This window comes from Somniosus microcephalus, chromosome 31 (assembly GCF_052327205.1).
Source record: "Somniosus microcephalus isolate GS21.2 chromosome 31, FLI_Smic_1.0, whole genome shotgun sequence".
Taxonomy (NCBI): Eukaryota; Metazoa; Chordata; class Chondrichthyes; order Squaliformes; family Somniosidae; genus Somniosus; species Somniosus microcephalus.
In genome coordinates this window covers 30519671-30544330 of record NC_141017.1, presented here as the reverse complement: position 1 = coordinate 30544330, position 24660 = coordinate 30519671, and the positions used below count along the sequence as shown (strand labels likewise).

Sequence of the window (24660 nt, the reverse complement as noted above, 5' to 3'; positions counted from 1 at the left end):
TTGAATTGATGGCCGGAAAACCTGAAGTTCTCGACACAGGGATCGCGAGATCCTTGAGCGGAGCGTACTTTGGGGCCAGCGGCGGACTGCAAATTCCAGGCCACTGTTAAGTAATAATTGAAAACAAAGAACAAACAGAAAGCATAACAGTTTTAGGGCTGTTCACCCAGAAATTTTTTGTTTTATTTTTTTTTAAAAATATACATACTTTTTAACACGATTTATGTTACCAGCAGCTAGTATAAACTAACAAAACATATCATTTGTACTCAAAAAAAAAAAAAAATCGCAAGAGTATTGAGCAGTTCTGGATTGCAACACCTTGACTGAAATGTCAATCCGGTTTACAAAATGACTTAATGGAAACATACGCTCTTGAGGTCTGAAGATGGCAGTCAGTGGGGTTTGTCGTGCCCTAAGGAGCTGTGGCAAGATCCAAGGGGCTGTGTGTACCACAGCTACAACCACCAGTTCACACTATTTATTGCCATGGCTCTTCTAAACTCAAATCCACAGCCAGGATGTCTATGGTGCAGACGATGGTAAGTCGTGCTGACTGAAACCGCACTTCGGCAAGGCTGCCTGGAAGAACTCGGAGAAAACGAGGCATCGATCGTTGATGTAGAAAGTCCTCTGTGCAAATTAAACAACCGCCACGGTAAAGCTGGGAATACACGGCGGCGCCAAGTGGAAGAGTAAGCCCTTAGAACTGGGAGAGCTTCTGAAAGCGTCTCCACTACAAATGGCAAGCTGCATCTCTTCTCTCTTTGGATGCTGTACATTTCCTGCTTTTACTTAAGATTGGCAGTTTATAGTTTCTCTTTTAATCTCTTTAAGTGGCCACAGTTGCGAGTGATAAACAACAATCCCTGGGTTAGCATTAGAACGTAGTCTCCAATCTTGGACATTCTGTGACCCATGGGAGGGCGTTGGCAAAGATTTGCTGACTACAACTCCAAAAAAAAAAAAGTGCAGATAATAATCAGTTTTTATTTATATCCTCCGACGAGTTGCCGTTTGTACTGCTCAGTCTATCTGCCTCAGTAAATCGCACTTGTCCTTTTACTCACGGTCAGGTGTGCTGAGATCTTGAAACCCGGGCGCTGCATCAGTAGAAACATGGGTGACTGGCAATGTTCCCGCTAAGCTGTGCGGCCATGCAGCGGTCCGGAGGTTCCGTGGAGGCCGCTCACTGGCTTTTACATGGAAGGAACCGTGTGGGCGCAAAAATTTGAATGTGCCGCGCAGCCAGTTAAAGGGACCGCGTACAAAAAAAAATGAGGGGAAACATTGGTGACTGGCTGCTTGTATTTACTTCCCTTGACCTGATGGTACAGCCAGCCACCCACATTTAGGTCAGTCTGCGACACCATGGGCTCCCTAAACCTACTTGCTAATATTTAGTGCACACTATATAATATAGATAGAAGCGCTTTTATACGTTTGCACCTAATGTTCTTACCTGGACTGAGGTTTTATCATGCAATTAATTCTGTTCACTCACTGGTGCCAATTCCCAGGCAACAGTGAAAACTACCCTCCGACATTGGTGGCTCTTTGCTCATGATTCATATAACATGCCAAGTTTACATGTACTAGTCCAGAGGCTCCCAAACTGTGGTACGCGGAGACATCTCTGGGGATGGGGGGCGGCGGGGGGGTATGCGGGAGAAATTGTCTAATGGTGGATTTTAAGTTGTAAAATAACAACAGAAAATGCTGGAAATACTCAGCAGGCCAGGCAGCATCCGTGGAGAGAGAAACAGAGTTAACGTTTCAGGTCTGGGACCCTTCATCAGAACTGGAAAAAGCTGGAAATGTAACAGATATTAAGCAGGCGCAGAGACGGGGGGCGGGGGGGTTTAGGAGGGGAGGAAGGAATTGAAAGAACATCCTGTGAAAATGTTGCAAATGGGAAAGGCAAAATCATACTGCATGAAAAATGGGGGACAGGGATTATTATCTGAAATTATTGAACTCGATGTTGAGTCCGGCAGTCTGTAAAGTGCCCAATCGAAAGATGAGGTGCTGTTCCTCGAGCTTACGTTGAGCTTCATTGGAACAATGTAATAGGCCGAGGACAGAGAGATCAGAGTGGGAGTGGAGCGGAGAATTAGTGACAGGCGACCGGAAGCTCGGGGTCACCCTTACGGACTGAACGGAGGTGTTCCGCAAAGCGGTCGCCCAATCTGCGTTTGGTCTCCCCAATGTAGAGGAGACCGCATCGTGAGCAGAGAATACAGTATATTAAATTGCAAAAAGTACAAGTAAATCGCTGTTTCTATTGATTTTAAGTTGTGTATGTGTAGTATAATTTGTAGAACACTTGGGCATTAAAGGGGTTAAAGTAATCGGGAATTCAGGAGAAATGTCTTTACCCAGAGAGTGGCGAGAATATGGAACTCGCTACCACAGCGAGTGGTTGAGGCGAATAGCACAGATGCATTTAAGGGGAAGCGAGATAAACACATGAGGGAGAAGGGAATCGAGGGTTATACTGATAGATTTAGATGAGGAAAGATGGGAGGAGGCTCGAGTGGAGCATAAACGCCGGCATGGACTGGTTGGGCCGAATGGCCAGTTTCTGTGCCGTATATCCGATGTAATATGAAACCTGTACGCTGGTAGAGGAACGCGGGCAGCCGGTAGATCTGGAAGGGGGTGTGCAATAACTAAAGTTTGGGAACCTCTGTACTGGTCGAACTCCTGTGGCATTACACACATTGAGTCCGAGCTATAAGTAAAGTGAGGTTAGAGATTGTGAGGGTCATTGAACCAGGGCACGCAGACATAATTCAGCCCCATTTTAAAGTCATATTTTGAAGCCTTATTTTTATATTTCCATTATAAATTCCTGTGTCCACATTTATAATGGAAACTGCCTATTTAAAACAGTCACGCCTGTGGGAGGGTGTAATCACAGTGCGACAAGTTTACATAGGATTTCTAAAATACTAAACAGATTGTTACAGTCTTGCACCTGACCCACACGGGCTTCAGTCACAGAATGTGAAAGGTTAATTACAGGAAATTCTTTCTTTCTTTCAGCTCTTCCCCATCCCAGGTAACAAACGAGTCAACCCAGGCATCATTCTCCGCCGCCAACAGGCGTGTCAACCCGGGTTTGCTCCCTCCCTCCCAATTAACGGGGTCAAATTAGGGTGGCTCTCAGTAAACAGCTCAAAAGCAACGTTAATAATTAACTGCCCACCCTGTGCATAGCAAGACCCCAAAATAAAACAGCCCACAATCTTAACTACAGGTTAGTGCAATTCCAAAGGCATTTCAGTCTGTGACAGAGCTCTGTGGCAGTGTACGGGTTAAAGGGCACTTCCGAAGTTCGCCCCCCCCCGCCCCACTGTTGACCCATTAGGTAAAGGCAGCACCTGGTTTAATACTTAGCCAGAGACCAGAACGTCGCCGGTTTGATTATTGGTTGGTATTACGTATCAAAGAACAATGAGGTGGGGTCACAAGGGGTCAAATGTTGCAGATGCTGGGGTCTGTATGAAAAACAAAAAACAGACAAAAAAACATTTTTTCTTTGATGTAATGTTTTCCTGGCTGACCTGTTTGGACACCATTCACACCTTTGATTGCTGTGATTATCTCTCTGCCGAGGTGTGATAAAGGGCAGTTAGAAAGATTACCTGTAATCATCTGGCATTATTCTCTGACTATATATGCTGTGCCTATATGCATCTCTCCACTTCACCTGACGAAGGAGCAGCGCTCCGAAAGCTTGTGATTTCAAATAAAACTGTTGGACTATAACCTGGTGTTGTGTGACTTCTTACATTTGACCATTCAATGGGCTCATGGCTGATCTGTGACCTAACTCTATATACCCGCCTTTGCCCCATATCCCTTAATACCTTTGGTTAAAAAAAAAAATCTATCAATCTTAGATTTAAAATTAACAATTGACCTAGCATCAATTGCCATCTGTGGAAGTGTTTCACAACTTCACTCCTGAAAGGTCTGGCTCTAATTTTTAGACTCTGCCCCAGAGTCCTCGACTCCCCAACCAGCGGAAATAGTTTCTCTCTATCTACCCTATCGGTTCCCCTTAATATCTTGAAAAGTTCAATCAAATCACCCCTTAACCGTCTAAATTCCAGGGAATACAACCCTAGTTTGTGTAATCTCTCCTCGTAACTTAACCCTTGGAGGCCAAGTATTATTCTGGTAAATCTACCCTCCAAGGCCAATATATCTTTCCTAAGGTGTGGTGCCCAGAACTGCTCACAGTGCTCCAGGTGTGGTCTCACCAGGTTTGTATAACTTCTACCCCCTTGTATTCTAGTCCTCGAGATATAAAGGCCAGCATCCCATTAGCCTTTTTGATTATTTTCTGCACCTGTCCAAGACATTTTAATGATATTCTTGTACCTCTTCCCAGCTGAAATTAAGGTCCAACCACTGTTGGTGTGTTACTGTTCGGATATCCCCAGAATGCCAACCAATAGCTTTGAGAACGCTCAGTGCGCAACATTTGAGCCTTTCGGGTACAAATGGTCGTGTGATATTAGCCTGCCATTTTAACTCTGCCAGGTTAACGTCTTCCTTAAAACACAAGAGTTTTAGATAAATGCATTTTGTACAGTACAATTTTGAACCCATTACTTACTCACGTGCCTGCCCAGGCAAGTTGGCAACGTTCCCCAGAGTAGGCGACTCACAGGCCAAAAGTGGCTTTGTAAATAAATAAGGCTGCCCCAGGTTACGGAGCCGGACAGACCAGGACGGTTCCGGCCTCAATCCTGGGTCTGTGCAGGGTCAAACTGATCTCAGCTGGGAACCTTCCAGGATTCTCCCGGTGTCTCCAGGAATGAAGGATTCATCTCCAGGACACTGCTGCAACCCGGGAGAAAAATCATGCGGACATTAAGAAAAAGGTGTGGGTTTTTCATTTCCTTTGAATGCTTTTGTTATATAAAAAAATACCGGAGATGGGGGAAAATAAGGCTGTTTGACCGCCAGTCAAGAATCATTCAATAAAGAGTCTGTTTGCTTCCCAGTTGAGGTGGGAAGGTGGGGCCCCGCGAGGATGGGCGTGAGCAGCGACCGATGGTGCGAGCAGGAGGTCTCGCGAGGATCCAACCAGAGATGGCATCCCCGAGTGGAAACACCGCAATTAGCCGGTGTTCCCGGATTAGCTCCCGATCCAGTGACCCTCTGCACATCAGGAAGAGGTCAGGATAGGGCCCAACCCCACTGTCAAAAAACCTGCCCCGCTCTCTCCGCCCAGCCCCATGTCTGAAGGCAGGTAACTCGGGGCATGGCAAAGGTGAGGGCGGCATCCGTCCTCAGAGAGCCCAGCAGGGGGGGGCAGCACACGCACAGATGGCACCAAGTTACAATTGCACTAGATTCAACAGGCCTGAGGAAGGGCTGCTTTTAAGCTCTTCAAAATGGTTTACCAAAACAACCCTTCTAATACTTGAAGGGAAAACATTTACAGGGCTCTGGGGAAAGAGCTGGGGAAGTGGGATTAATTGGACAGCTCTACCAGAGAGCCAGCACAGGCACGATGGGCCGAATGGCCTCCTTCTGTGCTGCATCATTCGATGATTCCAATCTGCTATTCCTCAAGTGTTTGAGCTCATCAGTTTACACGAAATTTCCTAAGTCACTACTTGAGCATCTGTGGTACAAGCTCCCTGGAGGAAACTCGGGCGAAAAGATCCAAGTGCTGTGAAATTGGGGCAAAAAAATAAAAAGCTTTCTGGGCCAATCCCTCACAAAGGCTGCAGGAGTCCGTCGCCTCGTTCCGCACATCACTGCAGGCTGACGGGAGGCCTCTGGGCATGTGGGGAATGCCGTGGCGCCCCAGGGGGAGCCTCTCCCGACTTTTCCTCCCAGCGAGCGGGGAAACGCCCGGTTCCCCCCATGGCGTATCCAGCTGGCTAAGATCAGAATTTCAGCGTCGGGGTTGACGGGTGCCAAAAAAAGCCCCCGCGTCACCACCCCTCAAACCACAGGGCCCAACGAGCTCTGAACATTCAAAACAGCAAATCAGCAGTTAAAAAAAAACACTAACCGGAGCCATCACTGTGCTTAGTACGTCATCCAACCTTTCACTTGGCGGTCTCAGAATACGTTGTATTAAAACAGTGCAAAGCTCAGCTCCCCCCTCCTGCTCTGTAAAGACATGAATCATACTGGCGTCGAGTTTGATCTCAGTTCAGCGCCAATCTGGCTGATGTCAGCAGGGGACCACAGCAGTAGTGGGCTGGTACAACATGTCCTCAGCACCCCTGGGCCAGAGGATGGACAGTCGGGATTCCCGCTAATCCAGCGACTGCTGGACGAGTGTGTCCCAGCTGAAGGACGAGGGCAGCAGGCGCATGGGAACAACTACCAGCTCCAGGTTCCCCCTCCTGGTCACGCATCATCCCGAGACTCGGCCGTTCCCTCGTCGCTGGGTCAAAATCTCGGAACTCCCTCCCTAACAGCACTGCGGGAGCACCTTCACCGCACGGGTTCAAGGCGGCGGCTCACCACCACCTTCTCAAGGGCAATTAGGGATGGGCAATAAATGCCGGCCTTGCCAGCGACGCCCACCCCCGTCTGCCAACAATCACCGTCTCGACTCACGTCACCACAAAACTTCAGAGGGAGAAGGGCCTCACTGTTCATTTATAGAATCATAGAAATTTACAGCGCAGGAGGAGGCCACTTGGACCATCTGTGTCCATGCCGGCCGACAAAGACAGCCATCCAGCCCCATATCCCACTTTCGGGCAGAATCATCCCACCGCCTCCCCGTTTAAGGTGCTGCTCGTTTCAGGTGGGCACGTTCCGCCCCTGCCCGTTCCCAGTCCCAAAACCTGCGCCCCGCCTGCGTCAGCACGTCCGACGAGCAGGAAGACCAGCGGCCAAAAACTGGGCGAGGTGCCGAGGAGCTGCCGTCACCCGCTGGAAGTGTGCAGCGCAGCGAGAAGGGGGGGGGGGGGGGGGGGCGGCAGCTCGGCAGAGGAGCAACGCAGAAAAACAAAAACAAAAAGAAAGTAAATAATCTATCTTCAAAGTCAAAAAACGTACCGGGATTTTGCCCCGGTCTCGCAGCAAGTAAAGCAGGTCTATTTGTCGGGGGGCCAATACTGCACGTGTAAAGAGAGCTAAAAACCAAAACGCCTTGGTGCTGTTTTGAGTGGGACTGCTGCCTTCACTCTAGTTTAATCACTTCCGTTCCAGCTGGTTAGTGTTATGTAGAAGATTTAGCAAATCAGCTTCTTTCCCAGCTGGAAAAATGCACTGTCTGGTACAAACGTAAAAACTAGGGTTCATTTTGGGGGGGGGGGGGGGGGGGAGATGGTGGAGAGGACGACAGGATATTTCTTTGGTCTGAGTGAGTGCAAGTTTCTCCCCGCCCCCCCCCCACCGCCCCCTCCCATTTCTTTCCCCTTTGGCAGCAAGACATTCAAAGTGCAGTGAGGCTAGGCGAGGCCGAGTCAAGTCAGTTGGTCTCGTAGGAGGAGAGCAAAGCCGCATCTACGGGTTCCATACATGAAGGGCAGGTGAAGGACCTCATGAGCCACTCGTCAATGCACTCCATGTGGTATATGTGCATACACGGCAGAAACCGGATCGGATCGCCGTACACAAAGTCCATCATACAGATCACACACCTAGGAGGGGAAACAAAGTACAAATATTATTTCAATGGTACAATTTTAAAAGGGGGTTGGGGGGTCATGTGCAGGAAGAGAGAGAGATTGGGGGGGGGGGGGGGGCCTTCACATACACAAATCGTTGAAGGACAAGTTGAGACCACACCTGGAGTACCGTGCACAGTTCTGGTCTCCTTATCTAAGGAAGGATATACTTGCCTTGGAGGCGGTGCAATGAAGGTTCACTAGATTGATTCCTGGGATGAGAGGGTTGTCCTATGAGGAGAGATTGAGTAGATTGGGCCTATACTCTCTGGAGTTTAGAAGAATGAGAGGTGATCTCATTGAAACATACAAGATTCTGAGGGGGATTGACAGGGTAGATGCTGAGAGGCTGTTTCCCCCTGGCTGGAGAGTCTAGAACTAGGGGTCACAGTCTCGGGATAAGGGGTCGGCCATTTAAGACTGAGATGAAGAGGAATTTCTTCACTCAGAGGGTTGTGAATCTTTGGAATTCTCTGGCCCAGTGGGCTGTGGATGCTGAATCATTGAGTATATTCAAGGCTGAGATAAATTTTTGGATTCTAGGGGAATCGAGGGATATGGAGGTCAGGCGGGAAAAATGGAGTTGAGGTCGAAGATCAGCCATGATCTTACTGAATGGCGGAGCAGGCTCGAGGGGCCGAATGGCCGACTCCTGCTTCTTATAAGACTGTTTTAAAAAAAAAAACACATACCAGATGCTGGGCTTTATAGGTAGGGGCATAGAGTACAAAGTTACAGTAAACCTTTATAAATCACTGGTTAGGCCTCAGCTGGAGTATTGTGTCCAATTCTGAGCATTATGCTTTAGGAAGGATTTTAAGGCCTTGAAGAGGGTGCAGAGGAGATTTACTGGAGCGGTACAAGGGATGAGGGACTTCAGTTATGTGGAGGGACTAGAGAAGCTGGGGTTGTTCTCCTTAGAACAGAGAAGGTTAAAGGGAGATTTAATAGAGGTATTCAAAATTCTGAGAGGTTTCGATAAGAGTAGACAGGGTGAAGCTGTTCCCAGTGGCAGAAGGGCCGGTAACCAGAGGACACCGATTTAAGATAATTAGCAAAAAAAGCGGGGGGGGAAAGGGAGAATTGTTTTACACGGCATGTTGTTGTGATCTGGAATGCGCTGCCTGAAAGGGCAGTGGGAGCAGATTCAACAGTAACTTTCAAAAGGGAACTGGATAAATAGTTGAAAAGGAAAAATTCTGCAGGGCCACAGGGACAGATCAGGGGAGTGGGGCTAATTGGAGAACTCTTTCAAAGAGCCGGCACAGGCACGATGGGCCGAACAGCCTCCTTCTGTGCGTAAGAGTCTATGATTAGAATTTGGCCTGAAGGCAGTTTCTCGTAATTTGCGTTCGTCGGATCCTGCCCGCCATACTGACGGCTTAGGAGGCCGTTTAGACAAAGTCAACATGCATTTACAAAGGGTAAATCGTGCTTGACTAATCTACTGGAATTTTTTGAGGATGTAACTGGTAAAATAGATAAGGGAGAACCAGTGGGTGTGGTGTATTAGGACATAGAAACATAGAAGATAGGAGCAGGAGTAGGCCATTCGGCCCCTTGAGCCTGCTCCGCCATTCAATGAGATCTTGGCTGATCATCCAAATTCAGTACCCTGTCCCTGCTTTCTCCCCATATCCCTTGATCCCTTTAGCCTTAAGAAATATGTCCAACTCCTTCTTGAATATATTTAATGAATTGGCCTCTACTGCCTTCTGTGGTAGAGAATTCCACAGGTTCACCACTCTCTGGGTGAAGAAATTCCTCCTCATTTCTGTCCTAAATGGCTTACCCATTTAGGACACGATGGGCCAAACAGCCTCCTTCTGTGCGTAAGAGTCTATGATTAGAATTTGGCCTGAAGGTAGTTCTCGTAATTAGCATTTGTTGGATCCTGCCCGCCATACTGACGGCTTAGGAGGCTGTTTAGACAAAGTCAACATGGATTTACAAAGGGTAAATCGTGCTTGACTAATCTACTGGAATTTTTTGAGGATGTAACTCGTAAAATAGATAAGGGAGAACCAGTGGATGTGGTGTGTTTGGACTTTCAAAAGGCGTTCGATAAGGTCCCGCATAAGAGATTATCGTGTAAAGTTAAGGCATATGGGATTGGGGGCAAGGTATTGACTTGGATAGAGAACTGGTTGGCAGACAGAAAGCAGAGTTGGAATAAACGGGTCTTTTTCCGAGTGGCAGGCAGTGATTAGTGGGGTACCGCAGGGATCGGTCCTTGGACCCCAGCTATTCACAATATATATTAATGATCTAGACGAGGGAACTAGATGTAATATCTCCAAGTTTGCAGATGGCACAAAGCTGGGTGGGCATGTGTGCTGTGAGGAGGATGCAGATAAACTCCAGTATGATTTGGACAGGTTGGGTGATTGGGCAGAAGCATGGCAGATGCAATATAACGTGGATAAATGCGAGATTATCCACTTTGGTGTCAAAAACAGGAAGGCAGATTATCTGAACGGCAATAGATTGGGAGAAGGGGAAGTGCAACGAGACCTGGGTGTCCTTGTGCACCAGTCGCTGAAGGTAAGCAGGCAGGTGCAGCAGGCAATTAAGAAGGCAAATGGTATGTTGGCCTTCGTAGCAAGAGGGTTTGAGTACAGGAACAAGGATGTCTTGCTGCAGTTGTACAGGGCCTTGGTGAGACCACATCTTGAGTATTGTGTGCAGTTTTGGTCGCCTTATCTGAGGAAGGATGTTCTTGCAATAGAGGGAGTTCAGCGAAGATTCACCAGGTTGATACCTGGGATGGCAGGAATGACGTATGAGGAGAGATTGGGTCGATTGGGCTTATACTCACTGGAGTTCAGAAGATTGAGAGGGGATCTCATTGAAACTTATAAAATTCTAAAAGGACTAGACAGACTAGATGCGGGAAGGATGTTCCCGGTGGTCGGGGAGTCCAGAACCAGGGGTCACAGTCTAAGGATAAGGGGTAAGCCATTTAGGACAGAGATGAGGAGGAATTTCTTCACCCAGAGAGTGGTGAACCTGTGGCATTCTCTACCAAAGAAGGCAGTAGAGGCCAATTCATTAAATATATTCAAGAAGGAGTTAGATATATTTCTTAAGGCTAAAGGGATCAAGGGATATGGGGAGAAGGCAGGGACAGGGTACTGAATTTGGATGAGCAGCCATGATCTCATTGAATGGCGGAGCAGGCTCGAGGGGCCGAATGGCCTACTCCTGCTCCTATCTTCTATGTATCTATGAAAAAAGGGGCACTGCATGATCACATTTCTCGGTGAAGGTCTGTGCTTTCCAGTCAAAAAATAGTTAGATAGAGAGGGAAACCAGCAATGTAGAGTGGAGATCAAGCACAGCACTGCAAGACTCTGGCCGGTCTCCTGCTCTACTTTATCCAACGCTGGTTACATTGCAGGCCAATAAAATGACAAAGCTCCCTCCCCCATTTTAACCTCCACTCGACGGCATAAATTTCTCACCTTAAGTCACGAGTAGCCTGTCGACCTGCAGGTGAATAATGATCAAATAATGGGGCAAAGTGCCAGAGGGAAAAACCACCCCAGCAACAGGCAGCACACGCCAGAGAGAGTGAGGAGGGGGGGGCACATCAGTAAGTAAAAAAAATACTTGGTTAGTGCACGAGGCAACTCAACAGCCTTCTGTTTTTATCCATTTCTGCACACTTGAGTGTTGAACACAAGTTTGTGCCGACTCCTGTTGGAACGAGGAGCAGCAGGATAAGCAGATCATCTACTGACCGCATTCATTGCTTCCCCCTTTTCCCTGACTGCACAGAGCCACGCGCTACCACGTGTGACGGGGAACTCTCTGGTACCCCGGCAAGTCACCACTCTTCGCCAATGTTCCCTCTCATTTTTTTTGTGTGTGCACGGTCCCTTTAAATTTCTGGCACGGTATCTTCCAGCTGGTGAGCGGCCTGCGCGGGGAACCTCCCGACTGATGCGCGGCCCGAGGTTGGGGGGGGGGGGGGGGGTGGGGGTGGAGGAAACACTGCTCTTCACACGGCAGTCTGGACACGCGACCGTCAGCAAACGACTTGACCACGGAGGGCATCGCGGCCAAAAACCCGATCCTCTCGTCACTCCCAAGTCTTTTCCCCCCCCCCATTTGGATAGTGAATGGGACAGAAACCTTGGCTGAATTTTCCCTCTCTGTCGCAGGGTCCAATTGTAGGACAGCTCGCTCTGTTGAAATCAGTAACAAACTGGGAATCGAACCTGGGACCGACCTAGTCCGTCTTGCTCAGTACAGGAAACTCTTTTTTAATCCGGCACCGACATGGTGCCGGTTTATCAAAAAGTCCAGATTACAGATAGTTATAGTTTAAAAGGTACGAGAGCTCCGTACACAGCAACAAATCCAGGCTTCCCTGTTGCTTAGCAACAGGTGCAAGAAGCCTGGCCACAGACCAAGCATCCCTGTTGCTTAGCAACAAGTGCAGGAACCTCTGATTACACAGCCAAGAATCCAGGAACGGCCACTAATATGAAGAAAAACTTACCTGAACCTACTCCTGAATTTTGCCGGTTAACCGAGATTTCCGGTTGTTTGGGTGCCGGTAAATCGAGAGTTTCCTGTATCACATTGAGAAGAGAACCAATCGTGAACCAATCCACTGAGTGATCAGGGAAGATTCTCGAGCTATTTCGACCAGCGGAGGTGTTCCTCGTTTGACTCATAGAACGATACAGCACTGAAGGAGGCCATTCGGCCCACCATGCCTGTGCTGGCTCTCTGAAAGAGCTCTCCAATTAGTCCCACTCTTTCCCCATAGCCCTGCAAATTTTTCCTTTTGAAGAATATCCAATTGAAATTTGTTATCGGCTTCCACCGCCCTTTCAGGCAGCGCATTCCAGAGCTCAACAACTCACTGAGTAAAGAAAATTCTCATCTACCCCCCCACCGGCCCCCGGTTCCTTTGCCAACTGTTTTAAATCTGCTCTGCTTATTAACCCTCCTGCCAGTGGAAACAGTTTCTCCCTATCTACTATATCAAAAGCCCACCTTAGGGGTAGGATAACCAGGGAAGCCCAGTTCCAGCTATATGCTGTGTTATAAATCTCATCATAAAGAAACTACTCATGAAATAACGCTGGACGGCCAGCTGGTGGCGCCGTCCAAGGAGTATAAATACTCGGGCGTCGGCCCCAGCTTCCCCAGGGACATTTTGTAAGACAAGGAACTAGTGAAGTACAACTAGATCTCCATGTTCTGAAACAAGTTGATTAAAGCCTTGCTTTATACTCAAACCAAGTGTGTAGTGAGTTTTATTACGTCACGCTGCCTCTAAGCTCCCTTTCCAACACACTGATACTCACTCCTTGATTTTCTTGTTGTGGGCCTCCCTGCCACAGTCGAAGCTGCCTTTGGGAAGGTGCTGGATCAGGCCGAGCCGCTGCGCTATTCGAATCTGTTCTTCCTCTGTCAGCTGAGTTGCCAGGCGGGTCTGACTGGGCGTTGGGTGATAAACCGGAATTTGTGATTGTTCCTGAAACACACGCCATTCATTTGTGTTAGGAAATCATGAGTTACCACCCCGGTAATGCAACAATACAGATGAGGGAGGCCATTCGGCCCATCTTAGTTCATCCATCCAATTGTTTCTTGCCATGATTCCAGGGTTTTTACTTCTACTCTTCCGTTTCCAGTGGCAGGAGGGTCGGTAACCAGAGGACACAGATTTAAAGGCGATTGGCAAAAGAACCAGAGGCAAGATGAGGAAACTTTATTTTTTAAACGCAGCGAGTTGAGTTGTTTGTGATCTGGAACGCGCTGCCTGAAAGGGCGGTGAAAGCAGATTCAATTGTAACTTTCAAAAGGGAACTGGATAAATACTGGAAGGGAAAAATTTGCAGGGCTCTGGGGGAAAGAGCAGGAGGGAGTGGGACTAATTGGAGAGCTCTTTCAAAGAGCCGGCACAGGCACGATGGGCCAAATGGCCTCCTTCTGTGCTGTGTTGTTCTATGATTCTACAATAAGGTATTTCCAAGAGTCAGGTTGGAGATGCATTGCCTGGTGGGATTTGAGCTGCACAGACCAAGAAAGTCCCTGGGTCGGTGCCTGGTTTGACTCAGGCAGGGTAGTTATAGGAATGCTACAATTCATCTGAGCACCCAAGGGCTAGGAAAGGGAAGGCGGAGAGGAGAAATCAGTTAAGGGCCTGGTCCTGATCACTGACCTGTACTGGGAAGTACAGGTGGGGGGGGGGTGTTGGCCGTGGCTCAGGGGGTAGCACCCTCGCCTCTGAGTCAGAAGGTTGTGGGTTCATGGTCCCACTCCAGAGACTGGAGCACAACAGGTGCAGCAGGCGGTTAAGAAGGCAAATGGTATGTTGGCCTTCGTAGCGAGAGGGTTCGAGTACAGGAACAAGGAAGTCTTGCTGCAGTTGTACAGGGCCTTGGTAAGACCACACCTTGAGTATTGTGTGCAGTTTTGGTCGCCTTATCTGAGGAAGGATGTTCTTGCCATGGAGGGAGTGCAGCGAAGATTCACCAGACTGATACCTGGGATGGCAGGAATGATGTACGAGGAGAGATTGGGTCGATTGGGCTTATACTCGCTGGAGTTTAGAAGAATGAGAGGGGATCTCATTGAAACTTATAAAATTCTAACAGGACTAGACAGACTGGATGCAGGAAGGATGTTCCCGATGGCGGGGGAGTCCAGAACCAGGGGTCACAGTCTAAGGATAAGGGGTAAGCCATTTCGGACAGAGATGAGGAGGAATTTCTTCACCCAGAGAGTGGTGAACCTGTGGAATTCTCTACCACAGAAGGCAGTGGAGGCCAATTCATTAAATATATTCAAGAAGGAGTTGGATATATTTCTTAAGGCTAAAGGGATCAAGGGATAGGGGGAGAAAGCAGGGACAGGGTACTGAATTTGGATGATCAGCCATGATCTCATTGAATGGCGGAGCAGGCTCGAGGGGCCGAATGGCCTACTCCTGCTCCTATCTTCTACGCTTCTATGTAATCTCGGCTGATGCTTCTCCGCAGTACCGAGGGAGCGTGGCACTGTCGGAGGTGCCGTCTTTCGGATGGGGCGTTCAGGTGGACGGGCAAGATCCCGTGGCCGCTATTCAAATAAGAGTGTTCGAGTTCGGGTGGGGTGGGGGGGATGGCAATGGACAGAATTGGAAAGGTAAGGAGTTAGTATGGAGTTTGCCCAGCTGCCGTCGCGATCAGTATGTGTCATGTGGTACACGCATGCTCACCAAGATCTGAATTAAGACTTCCCAAAAACTTACAGCAAGTAGCGGCGACTTCCATCACATCAGCTGGTTCAAGGACCAATGTGTAATGGATCGCACCACCTGGTGCTCTCACCCCCCCTGTTTATATTGCGGGTCGATTCAGACTTTGGGCACCAGCAATGAGCCAAAGGGGTTGAAATAGCTTTCAGTATTCAGTAACGCCGTGCTATATTCAGTAAGCTACTTAACGTGCCTAGTACAAGCATGGCCGAGAATCATTTAAACCCACAATGTGCAGCACTGCATGAGCCAAAATTAGCCACTTCCTGAATAACCCAGCCTCTGCCTGTGGCAAGACAACCACGGCAACCAGCACCGCTGGAAGCAGTCAGGGCCACTGGGTGGTGCTTAGGACCCTGGGGAGCCCATCTGGCGAGAGGAGTTACTGTGCATCCCACGGGCACAGCTGGAATATTAAATACACGCCCGCACGCACACACAAGTACACAAAAGATCCTTTCCACTCCCCTCCTACCCCTCTTTCGAAGAGCAATCCAGTCAGTCCCACTCCCCCGCTCTTTCCCCATATCCCTGCAATTTTTTCTCCTTCAAGTATTTATCCAATTCCCTTTCGAAGGCTGCTATTGAATCTGGATCCACCGCCCTATCAGGCAGTGCATTCTAAAACCTAACCACTCGCTGCGTAAAAATGGTTTTCCTCATGCCGCCCCCGGTTCTTTTGCCAATCACCTTAAATCTGTGCCCTCTCGTAATCGACCCTTCAGCCACTGGAAACAGTTTCTGTTTATTTACTCTGTCTCAACCCTTCGTAATTTTAAACACTAAGAGCTAAAAATTCGGTGGCGCCACGTTTGGGGCTCCGGGCAGAGCCGCTTGCGCCCTCCCGAAATTCAGTTGGAGCGCCCCAAGAGGGACTCGGGGCGCTGCTCGAGGCTCCACGCGTCCCGCTTGGGGCGCTCAAACTGATTATCGCAGCGCTACGTGCCGCAGCACCACATGCTGCGGCACGGCGCGCTGCGGTACTGCAGGCTTTCCTCCCCTTAAGGGGGAGGGGTCTGCACCAGCACGATCACCGATCGCGAGTGCCGGCAAAAGAGCCCGGCACCGAGAAGTGCCGGGCCCTCGGGACACAGCCGGCACTGCCCGGGGGGATCAGGAGGCCGGCACGAGGAGGCGCTGGCAGGCGGCCACCGGAAAAAATGGCCGCCCCGCACCTCCCCCTTAAGTAGCGCCACTACCGCCACAGGTAGGCCCCCCTGAACCGGTCGCGAATTATGACTGGTGCTACAGTGGGGGGCGCGACCCAATATTGCGCTCGGGGTGGTAGCGGGGCGCTGCGCACACCAATGACGTCATCGGTGGCGGTGCAGCGCTACAGGCGAACGCCATTAGCGCCCCGCTAAATATCGCGGGAGGCGTGGCCAGTGGCGCTAAAGCCACCGAGTGCCCTCTTTAGGCGCTAACTGGTGGCGCAGCCCACCGAATTTCTAGGCCTAAATGTCTCGCAAACCTCAACGGCAAGAATTAGCAGGCTATTCGACTGCAGGCGTGCCTGCTCCTGTCCTCACTCAATTTCCAGCAGCTCGCACTTCCCAGCAGTAAGGGGGGGTTAATGATTAGGAGCTGGAACCTCAGACAATTCCCCGCACCCCCAAACCCAACCTAACCCAGAGGCTGTGAGGCCAAATATCCTGCCCCCGCCCCCTAGTTTGAGATCAGGATCCTGACGGAGACAAGTCATCCAATATTGCCTTGTCCTAGTGGTTATTCTAAGCTAGCACAATATTCACTCCATGTGCATCACCTCCTGAGTTTCACCTTAATAAAAGCTTTCATAAAGGTACGAGCGGATATTACGGTTTTTAAAATACTGAAGCTGCCAAAGCTGATATGAGCAACTTCAATATATCCACCTTCCTACCAGTAAATCCACCCGTGTCTCACTTACTGTGGTCTGTTCTCTGTGAGCACTTTTCCCTTTCTGCTCCTCCCGAATTCTGATCCTTTCTTTCTTACTCTCAGCCATGTTGCACTGTTTCCCTTTCTCCCTAAGGCTGTGGCTTTCTCTCTCTCTCTCTCTCTTTTCTGTCTGCGTGCGTGTGTGTGTTACGCACTCTCCATTCTCGCCTGGCTTTACTGCCTTGCCTCTCTGTCTTCTAAAGCCCGCTGTTTTCCAACTCGCAGCAATCCTTTCTGGAAAAGATAAAGCCACACAGAGCGGTTAGTGCTGGGAACTCCCGTGTTTCTGCACTTGGAACATTAAAACGACATCCTCCCATAGTAAACCGGGCTTTATATTTTCACACACTTGACTGTAAGGACAACACTGTACAGTGGTACTCATAACATGGTCCAAGGACTATTTACATCCCCCATCCCTAAACTTGTGGTCTAAGGCATAGAAACATAGAAGATAGGAGCAGGCCATTCGGCCCCTCAAGCCTGCTCCGCCATTCAATGAGATCATGGCTGATCATCCAAATTCAGTAGCCTGTCCCTGCTTTCTCCCCATATCCCTTGATCCCTTTAGCCTTAAGAAATATATCCAACTCCTTCTTGAATATATTTAATGAATTGGCCTCAACTGCCTTCTTTGGTAGAGAATTCCACAGGTTCACCACTCTCTGGGTGAAGAAATTCCTCCTCATCTCTGTCCTAAATGGCTTACCCCTGGTTCTGGACTCCCCGACCATCGGGAACATCCTTCCTGCATCTAGTCTGTCTAGTCCTGTTAGAATTTTATAAGTTTCAATGAGATCCCCTCTCATTCTTCTAAACTCCAGTGAGTACAAGCCCAATCGAGCCAATCTCTCCTCATACGTCGTTCCTGCCATCCCAGGGGTCAGCCTGGTGAATCTTCGCTGCACTCCCTCCATGGCAAGAACATCCTTCCGCAGATAAGACGACCAAAACTGCACACAATACTCAAGATGTGGTCTCACCAAGACCCTGTACAACTGCAGCAAGACATCCCTGTTCCTGTACTCAAACCCTCTCGCTACGAAGGCCAACATACCATTTACATCCTTCCAGAAACAGTTTAGGGATGGGGGATGTAAATAGGCAGCAGTTCCCCCAACCTTTTCCTTTATGCGGACCACTACATCATCATCAAAAGCTTTTGCGGACCACATGTATTGAATATGATACATTCGAGGTACACGTGATTATATTATTACATTATCATTTTTTTTTTTTCACGGACCACCTGCAGTACCCTCGCGGACCACTGGTGGTCCGCGGACCATAGGTTGGGAACCACTGGTCTACGGTCCAGTTACAGCTCAACCCTATCCCTGTGGTCCAAGGTCTAGTTACAGTCCCCACCCTTCTAATTGGATTCAAGGTCTATTTGCAACCCCGCACCACCATAGCCCTGCTCTAAGATCTATTTACAGACCCCAGCAGTGTAACTGCACCCTCGACTTGCTGCTCCACTGAGCCTCAATGCCTCCATTCATGGTCTGCCCGCCTGCGGGATGTTGAACGAGCGGGCATTTTGTGTTCCCAAGCAACAACAGAAAAAAAAACCATAAATGAATCATTAGGCTTAGCCATGCAACAAATGAAAGGGACCCTTATTAAGAGAGTGCTGGAGGGTTTCCTTCTTTCCTCCTATGGGGAAGTGCCTGGAATCCACAGTGCCACCTTTGAAATCAGAGCTCAGTGCGCGGCGGAATCCCAGGCACAACCTCCATCGCGTTAATCCCAAAGCACCGTTCCTGGAGTAGCCCTCAGGCAAGACGCCATCTTGGGATTGCAGGATTGCCCTCAGCAAAACGCCAGGCGGTCAACGATGCCGTTCAGTGCACAGCGGTCCGTGGCGAGCATTAAAACAGCCCCCTGCGAACAATCAGCTTTCCCAAAGCGGGAGTAGATGAAAAGGTGATCCGGATTGCAGAGAGAATGTTCACAGGTTTAGTACCTCCCAAACAATGACGCTGCAAGAGAACACATTACCGGAAACTTTGATTTATCCGGAGGTTAACTGTCCGGAATGCTCGAGCCACCGGCAAAAATCAGGAGCCGTTTCATTAGTTTTTTTTCTTTTCATTGCTTTTTTTTTCCACCAGTCAGGCTCTGCAAGGTCTCGCTGAAGCTGTTGCTAAGCTACAGAGACGCTTGCAAGGTACGGCCGACTGTTTAGAAGCAACAGGGTTTGTTGCCAGATACGGAGCTCAAAATCTCCGTATGTTTCAACATTAGCGCTGGTTTGTCCGGCAGTTTTGATGGGACGGCAGTAGCTCGGTCCCGTCGGTGCCGGATAGCACAAAGTTTCCTGTATACTGTTCTCATAGGTAATCCTAACCTCGCTCTCCAGCAAGGGGATTAAGGGTTACGGAACCAAGGCAGCTAGAGGGGGTTAATCAGCCATGATCTAATTGAATAGCGGAACAGGCTCGAGCAGCTGAATGGCCGACCCCTTGTTCTTATCTTCCCTCTTTCAATCATTTAACCTCCCTTTCACAGAGAACATTTTAAACAGACTTGTAAGGATCAATTATAAAAAGTCCCAAAAATACTCAGCTAATTCTGATTTCTCAAACTCCCTTCTTCGAAACCCGACATCTGTAAGTAGTTGCACATAAAAAATTCTGCCCCCTCTCTCTCTCATTTGTTCCATAGCACTCCCAGGTGCTGGATGCAGAGTAAAGCTCTATTTACTCAGTCCCAATAACATTGTTCAATTCCAAACTCAGAACTGCACTCTCTAAACACTGCCGTGTGACATTTCCATTTCCCTTATCTGCACGTTTAATCCATAGATGCATTTAAGGGGAAGCTAGATAAGCACGTGAGGGAGAAAGGAATAGAAGATTATGTTGATAGGGTGAGATGAAGAAGGGCGAGAGGAGGACATTAGACCAGTTGGGCCGAATGGCCTATTTCTGTGCCCTCTTATTCTGGATATCTCCCCCTACCCGCCCCAGAATAAATAGTTTCTCTGTATCCACTCTATCGATGCAGGAAGGATGTTCCCGATGGCGGGGGAGTCCAGAACCAGGGGTCACAGTCTAAAGATAAGGGGTCGGCCATTTAGGACTGAGATGAGGAGGAATTTCTTCACCCAGAGAGTGGTGAACCCGTGGAATTCTCTACCACAGAAGGCAGTTGAGGCCAATTCATTAAATATATTCAAGGCGTTAGATATATTTCTTAAGGCTAAAGGGATCAAGGGATATGGGGAGAAGGCAGGGACAGGGTACTGAATTTGGATGATCAGCCATGATCTCATTAAATGGTGGAACAGGTTCGAGGGGCCGAATGGCCTACTCCTGCTCCTATCTTCTATGTTTCTATGAATCATTTTAGACACCTTAATTAGATCACTCGTCAATCTTCTATACCTGAGGGAATACGGAGGTTGGGGGGGCAGTGCTGAAATCACCGTCTTGTAAACCACTCTACAGATACATCACCATTTAATGTCAGCAATCCGCATCAAATTAACAAAACAAGGCTCTAGGTATCAAAATATTTAAAGCCTCCAATGTGTACATACATAAATTTAATTTCCAGAGCTATTGAGTGCAATAGCCCTGGCTTGATACAGAATAAAATGAGGAAAGATCTCTTTCAGGACATAAGGTGTTTGTATTGCTACCAACTGGCAAAATTCTTCTGGATTTTATGAAGTAAAAATGTCTTCACAGTAACTTATACGGAATAAAGCTGGAATTAGAATTAGAACATTGGAATAATTACTCAGAAACACTGCTGAACTATTGCGATTGCTCGCCTGCATCCAGTTCCAGTACTGTTCATATGTGTGTGATTATTGGTTTGCCCGATTCCTTCCCTCCCCTCCTGCAAGGGTACGGTAGCATAGTGGTTAGGTTACCAGGCTAGTAATCCAGCGGCCTGTGGAATTTAAATTCAATTAATTATATAAATCTGGAATTTAAAAAGCTAGTACAGGAAACTTTCAATTTACCGGCACCTAAATAACCGGAAATCTCGGTTAACCGACAAAATTCGGGAGTAGGTTCCGGTAAGTTTTACTTCATATTGTACTTGCCTTCCTCGATCTGTTGCTGTGCAAGGGTGTGGCTGCAGCTGTTGCTAAGCTACAGAGACACTTGGAACTTGTGGCCATTGTTCTGAACCTGTTGCTAAGCAACAGGGTTTGTTGCTTTATACGGAGCTCTCAGCTCCGTATCTTTTACTATAGCTTTCGGTTATCTGGAATTTTTGATGAACCGGCACCACGTCGGTCCCATCGGTGCCGGATAAAAAAAAGTTTCCTGTATCAGTAAACTACCGGATTGTTGTAAAAACCCATCTGGTTCACTAATGCCCTTTAGGGATGGAAATCTGCCGCCCTTACTCGATATGTGACTCCAGACCCACAGCAATGTGGTTGACTCTTAATTGCCCCCTGAAATGGCCCAGCAAGCCACTCAGTTGTAAAAATCAGCATTCGGACTGCAGCGGTTCAAGGCGGCGGCTCACCACCACTGTTTCAAGGGCAATTAGGGATGGGCAATAAATCCTTGCCAGTGACGCCCACATCCCAGGAATTTTAAAAAAAACAGGCTGCTGCTGCTGGGGTACACTTCCATGGGAGCTGATTACACTCCCAAGTGGCCATTCTTTGTGAGCAAGCATTGACAGGCTATTGGGCCGTGGAGTGCATCACAGCCAAGCCCCATCCTGTCCACACTTTCGAACATGGGGAACTTGGGTAGTGAACCGGAGCAGGAACTTGGCCGATTTCCCACCACCTTCACCCCAAGGGGCCCAACGCTAGCACCCAGGCTGGAATCAAATTTGGGACTTTTTGCCCCTTTAGGGTTCAGTGACAAAGTAGCTACTAAATGGTTGGAAACTTGGGAACCCTTTTGATAAGCCCCAGGGACTTGAGCACAAAATCTAGGCGGACGCTCCCAGTGCAGTACTGAGGGAGTGCTGCACTGTTGGAGGTGCCGTCTTTTGGATAAGACGTTAAACCGAGACCCTGTCTGCTCTCTCGGGTGGACGTAAAAGATCCCACTGCACTAATTTTGAAGAGGAGCAGGGGGAGTTCTCCCCGGTGTCCTGGCCAATATTTATCCCGCAATCAACATCACTCAAAACAGATTATCTGGGTCATTATCGCGTTGCTGTTTGTGGGAGCTTGCTGTGCGCAAATTAGCTGCTGCATTTCCTACATTACAACAGTGACTACACTTCAAAAAAAAAAGTACTTCATTGGCTGCAAAGTGCTTTGGGATGTCCTGAGGGTGGGGAAAGGCACTATATAAATGCAATAATCATAGAATCATAGATTTTACACCACAGACGGAGGCCATTCAGCCCATCGTGTCTGTGCCGGCCAACAAAGAGCTATCCCGGTCTAATCCCACTTTCCAGCTCTTGGTCCGTAGCCCTGTAGGTTACGGCACTTCAAGTGCATATCCAAGTACTTTTTAAATGTGATGAGGGTTTCTGCCTCTACCACCCTTTCAGGCAGTGAGTTCCAGACCCCCACCACCCTCTGGGTGAAAAGGTTTTCCTCAACTCCCCTCTAATCCTTCTACCAATTACTTTAAAACTATGCCTCCTGGTTATTGACCTCTCTGCTAAGGAAATAGGTCCTTCCTATCCACTCTTATCTAGGCCCCTCATAATTTTATACAACTCAATCACGTCTCCCCTCAGCCTCCTCTGTTCCAAAGAAAACCCCAACCTATCCAGTCTTTCCTCATAGCTAAAATTCTCCAGTCCATGCAACATCCTCATAAATCTTCGCTGTACCCGCTCTAATGTCAGCTGTGGTTCAGTGGGTAGCACTCTCATCTCGGAGTCAGAAGGTTCTGGGTTCAGGTCCCACTCCAGAGACTGGAACACAAAAATCTCAGCTGACACTCCAGTGCAGTGCTGCATCATCAGAGGTGCCTTCTTTCAGATGAGATTTTAAACCCGAGGCCCCGTGTACTCTCTCAGGTGGACGTAAAAGATCCCGTGGCACTATTTTGAAGAAGAGCAGGGGAGTTTTCCCCGGTGTCCCGGTATCCCTCAACCAACAGCACTAAAACAGATGATCTGGTCATTATCACATTGCTGTTTGTGGGAGCTTGCTGTGCACAAATTGGCTGCTGCGTTCCCTACATTACAACAGTGACTACACTCCAAAAAGTACTTCCTTGGCTGCAAAGTAAAGCGCTTTGGAACGTCCTGATGTGCTATATAATTGCAATAATCTTCCTTTTCCTTAATGTTGCTCTATATAATTGCAATAATCTTTCTTGGTCTTAAAGTTGTTCTATATAAATGCAATAATCTTTATTTTTGTTAATGTTTACTCTATATAAATGCAATAATCTTTCTTGTTCTTAAATTTGTTCTATATAAATGCAATCATCTTTATTTTTAATGTTACTCTATATAAATGCAATCATCTTTTTCCTTAATGTTACGCTACATAAATGCAATAATCTTTCTTTTTCTTAATGTTACTCTATATAAATGCAATAATCTTTTTCCTTAATGTTGCTCTCTATAAATGCAATCTTTTTCCTTAATGTTGCCCTACATAAACACAATATTTTCTTTAATGTTGTCTATACAAATGCAATAATCTTTTCCTTAATGTTGCTCTCTATAAATGCAATAATCTTTCTTATCCTCAATGAGAATGCAGTGTTGTTTGGAAGGCCTGTCCCTCCCACACACACACAGACCTGCTGGGGTGGCGGCCATGCTGAAGGTGGAGGCGGCATCAGCAGCAGCCCCGGGGCCGGCCCGGCCTCCGCCGCTCCCCCGCCCGCCGCCGACCCGTCTCCGGCCGCCGCCTCATTCAGCAGCGAGATGTCATCGCCCGACTGCGACTTGAAGCAATTCCCCATAATTGTTTTTCATATATATAAAATTTGTGAATAAAAAGCTATATTTTTATCACCAGGGCGCCACTCCTCCGCCTCCCGCCGCCATTTTGTCCCCACCCCACCAGTCTCGACTTCTCACACGAACCTTTGTGTGCTGTCTTGATTGACAGTCGGCTTTGACCAATCCCCGGCGCCTCCGGGCCGCGAGCGAAGCGTGAGGAGCCAATCAGAAGGTGAGGTCAGGGGGGGGCGGGTTCTGTTTGGAACACCCGAACTTGCTCGTGATTTTGATGGACAGCTGGGCTTGACAGTGGGGCGGGGCCATCTGGAGGGGGGGCGGGGTTAAGTGTTGGGAGAGGTGCGCGTCAGATTGACAGCCGCGTCTGCCATTCACAGGCCGACGTGATGAGCACCTCAGCCAATCACCGTTGAGGAAAGGCGGGACCTGTGCGGCAGAGGGCATGATGCCCATCATTGTCAATCGGTGACGCTTCAATGGGCAACTTCAATGTCAATATGGGCTGAATAGGCAATGTTAAGCTTTCACTGTGGCTAGTTCAATATTGGCTAAATATAAAAAATAATATATAATATATATAAAAAATGTATGATATATAAATATATAAATATTATATTAAAAATATATTATATATAAAAAATCATATAAATATAAAAAATATATATAAAATATATATTTCAAAAATTAAAATTGGCAAAAGAGAAAAAACATTTTTAACGCAGCGAGCTGTGATGATCTGGAACGCGCTGCCTGAAAGGGCGGTGGCAGCAGATTCAATAGTAACTTTCGAAAGGGAATTGCATAAATACTTGAAAAGGGGACTTTATTTTTTACAGGGTTGTGGTGAGTACGATTAATTGGATAGCTCTGCCAATAAGCCGGCGTGGGCATGATTGGAAAAAAAAACTTGCATTTATATAGCACCTTTCACGACCACCAGACGTCCCAAAT

The 24660-nt window shown here is 48.1% G+C and overlaps 1 protein-coding gene across 6 annotated transcripts; it reads right to left on the bottom strand.

Moving 5' to 3' along the window:
• Positions 1 to 146: 146 nt before the first annotated feature.
• Positions 147 to 23954, bottom strand: rnf11a (ring finger protein 11a). 6 transcript variants are annotated; one of them, XM_085971713.1, is made up of 7 exons: positions 23765 to 23798; positions 20590 to 20745; positions 16832 to 17076; positions 12986 to 13155; positions 6044 to 7634; positions 4631 to 4857; positions 147 to 3503 (listed from the first exon to the last, which is right to left on the bottom strand). In XM_085971713.1, the coding sequence occupies exons 2-5, from the start codon at positions 20627 to 20629 to the stop codon at positions 7463 to 7465; spliced, it is 627 nt and encodes a 208-aa protein (XP_085827839.1). In that variant the 5' UTR covers positions 20630 to 20745; positions 23765 to 23798; the 3' UTR covers positions 147 to 3503; positions 4631 to 4857; positions 6044 to 7462. The 6 variants fall into 6 exon arrangements, with proteins under 6 accessions (XP_085827839.1, XP_085827840.1, XP_085827838.1 ...); XM_085971714.1 differs by having other exon boundaries at positions 7048 to 7634; XM_085971712.1 differs by having other exon boundaries at positions 4631 to 7634.
• Positions 23955 to 24660: the final 706 nt, after the last annotated feature.

Coding starts and splice junctions, on each gene's coding strand:
- rnf11a (XM_085971712.1), bottom strand. CDS start 20,629: ATGCAGGCGAGCAATCGCAATAGTTCAGCAGTGTTTCTGA. Junction 13,156..16,831: donor CTCACAGAGAACAGACCACA/GTAAGTGAGACA, acceptor CGTGTGTTTCAG/GAACAATCACAAATTCCGGT. Junction 7,635..12,985: donor CACAACAAGAAAATCAAGGA/GTGAGTATCAGT, acceptor TTCCCCTCCTAG/GTGTGTGATCTGTATGATGG.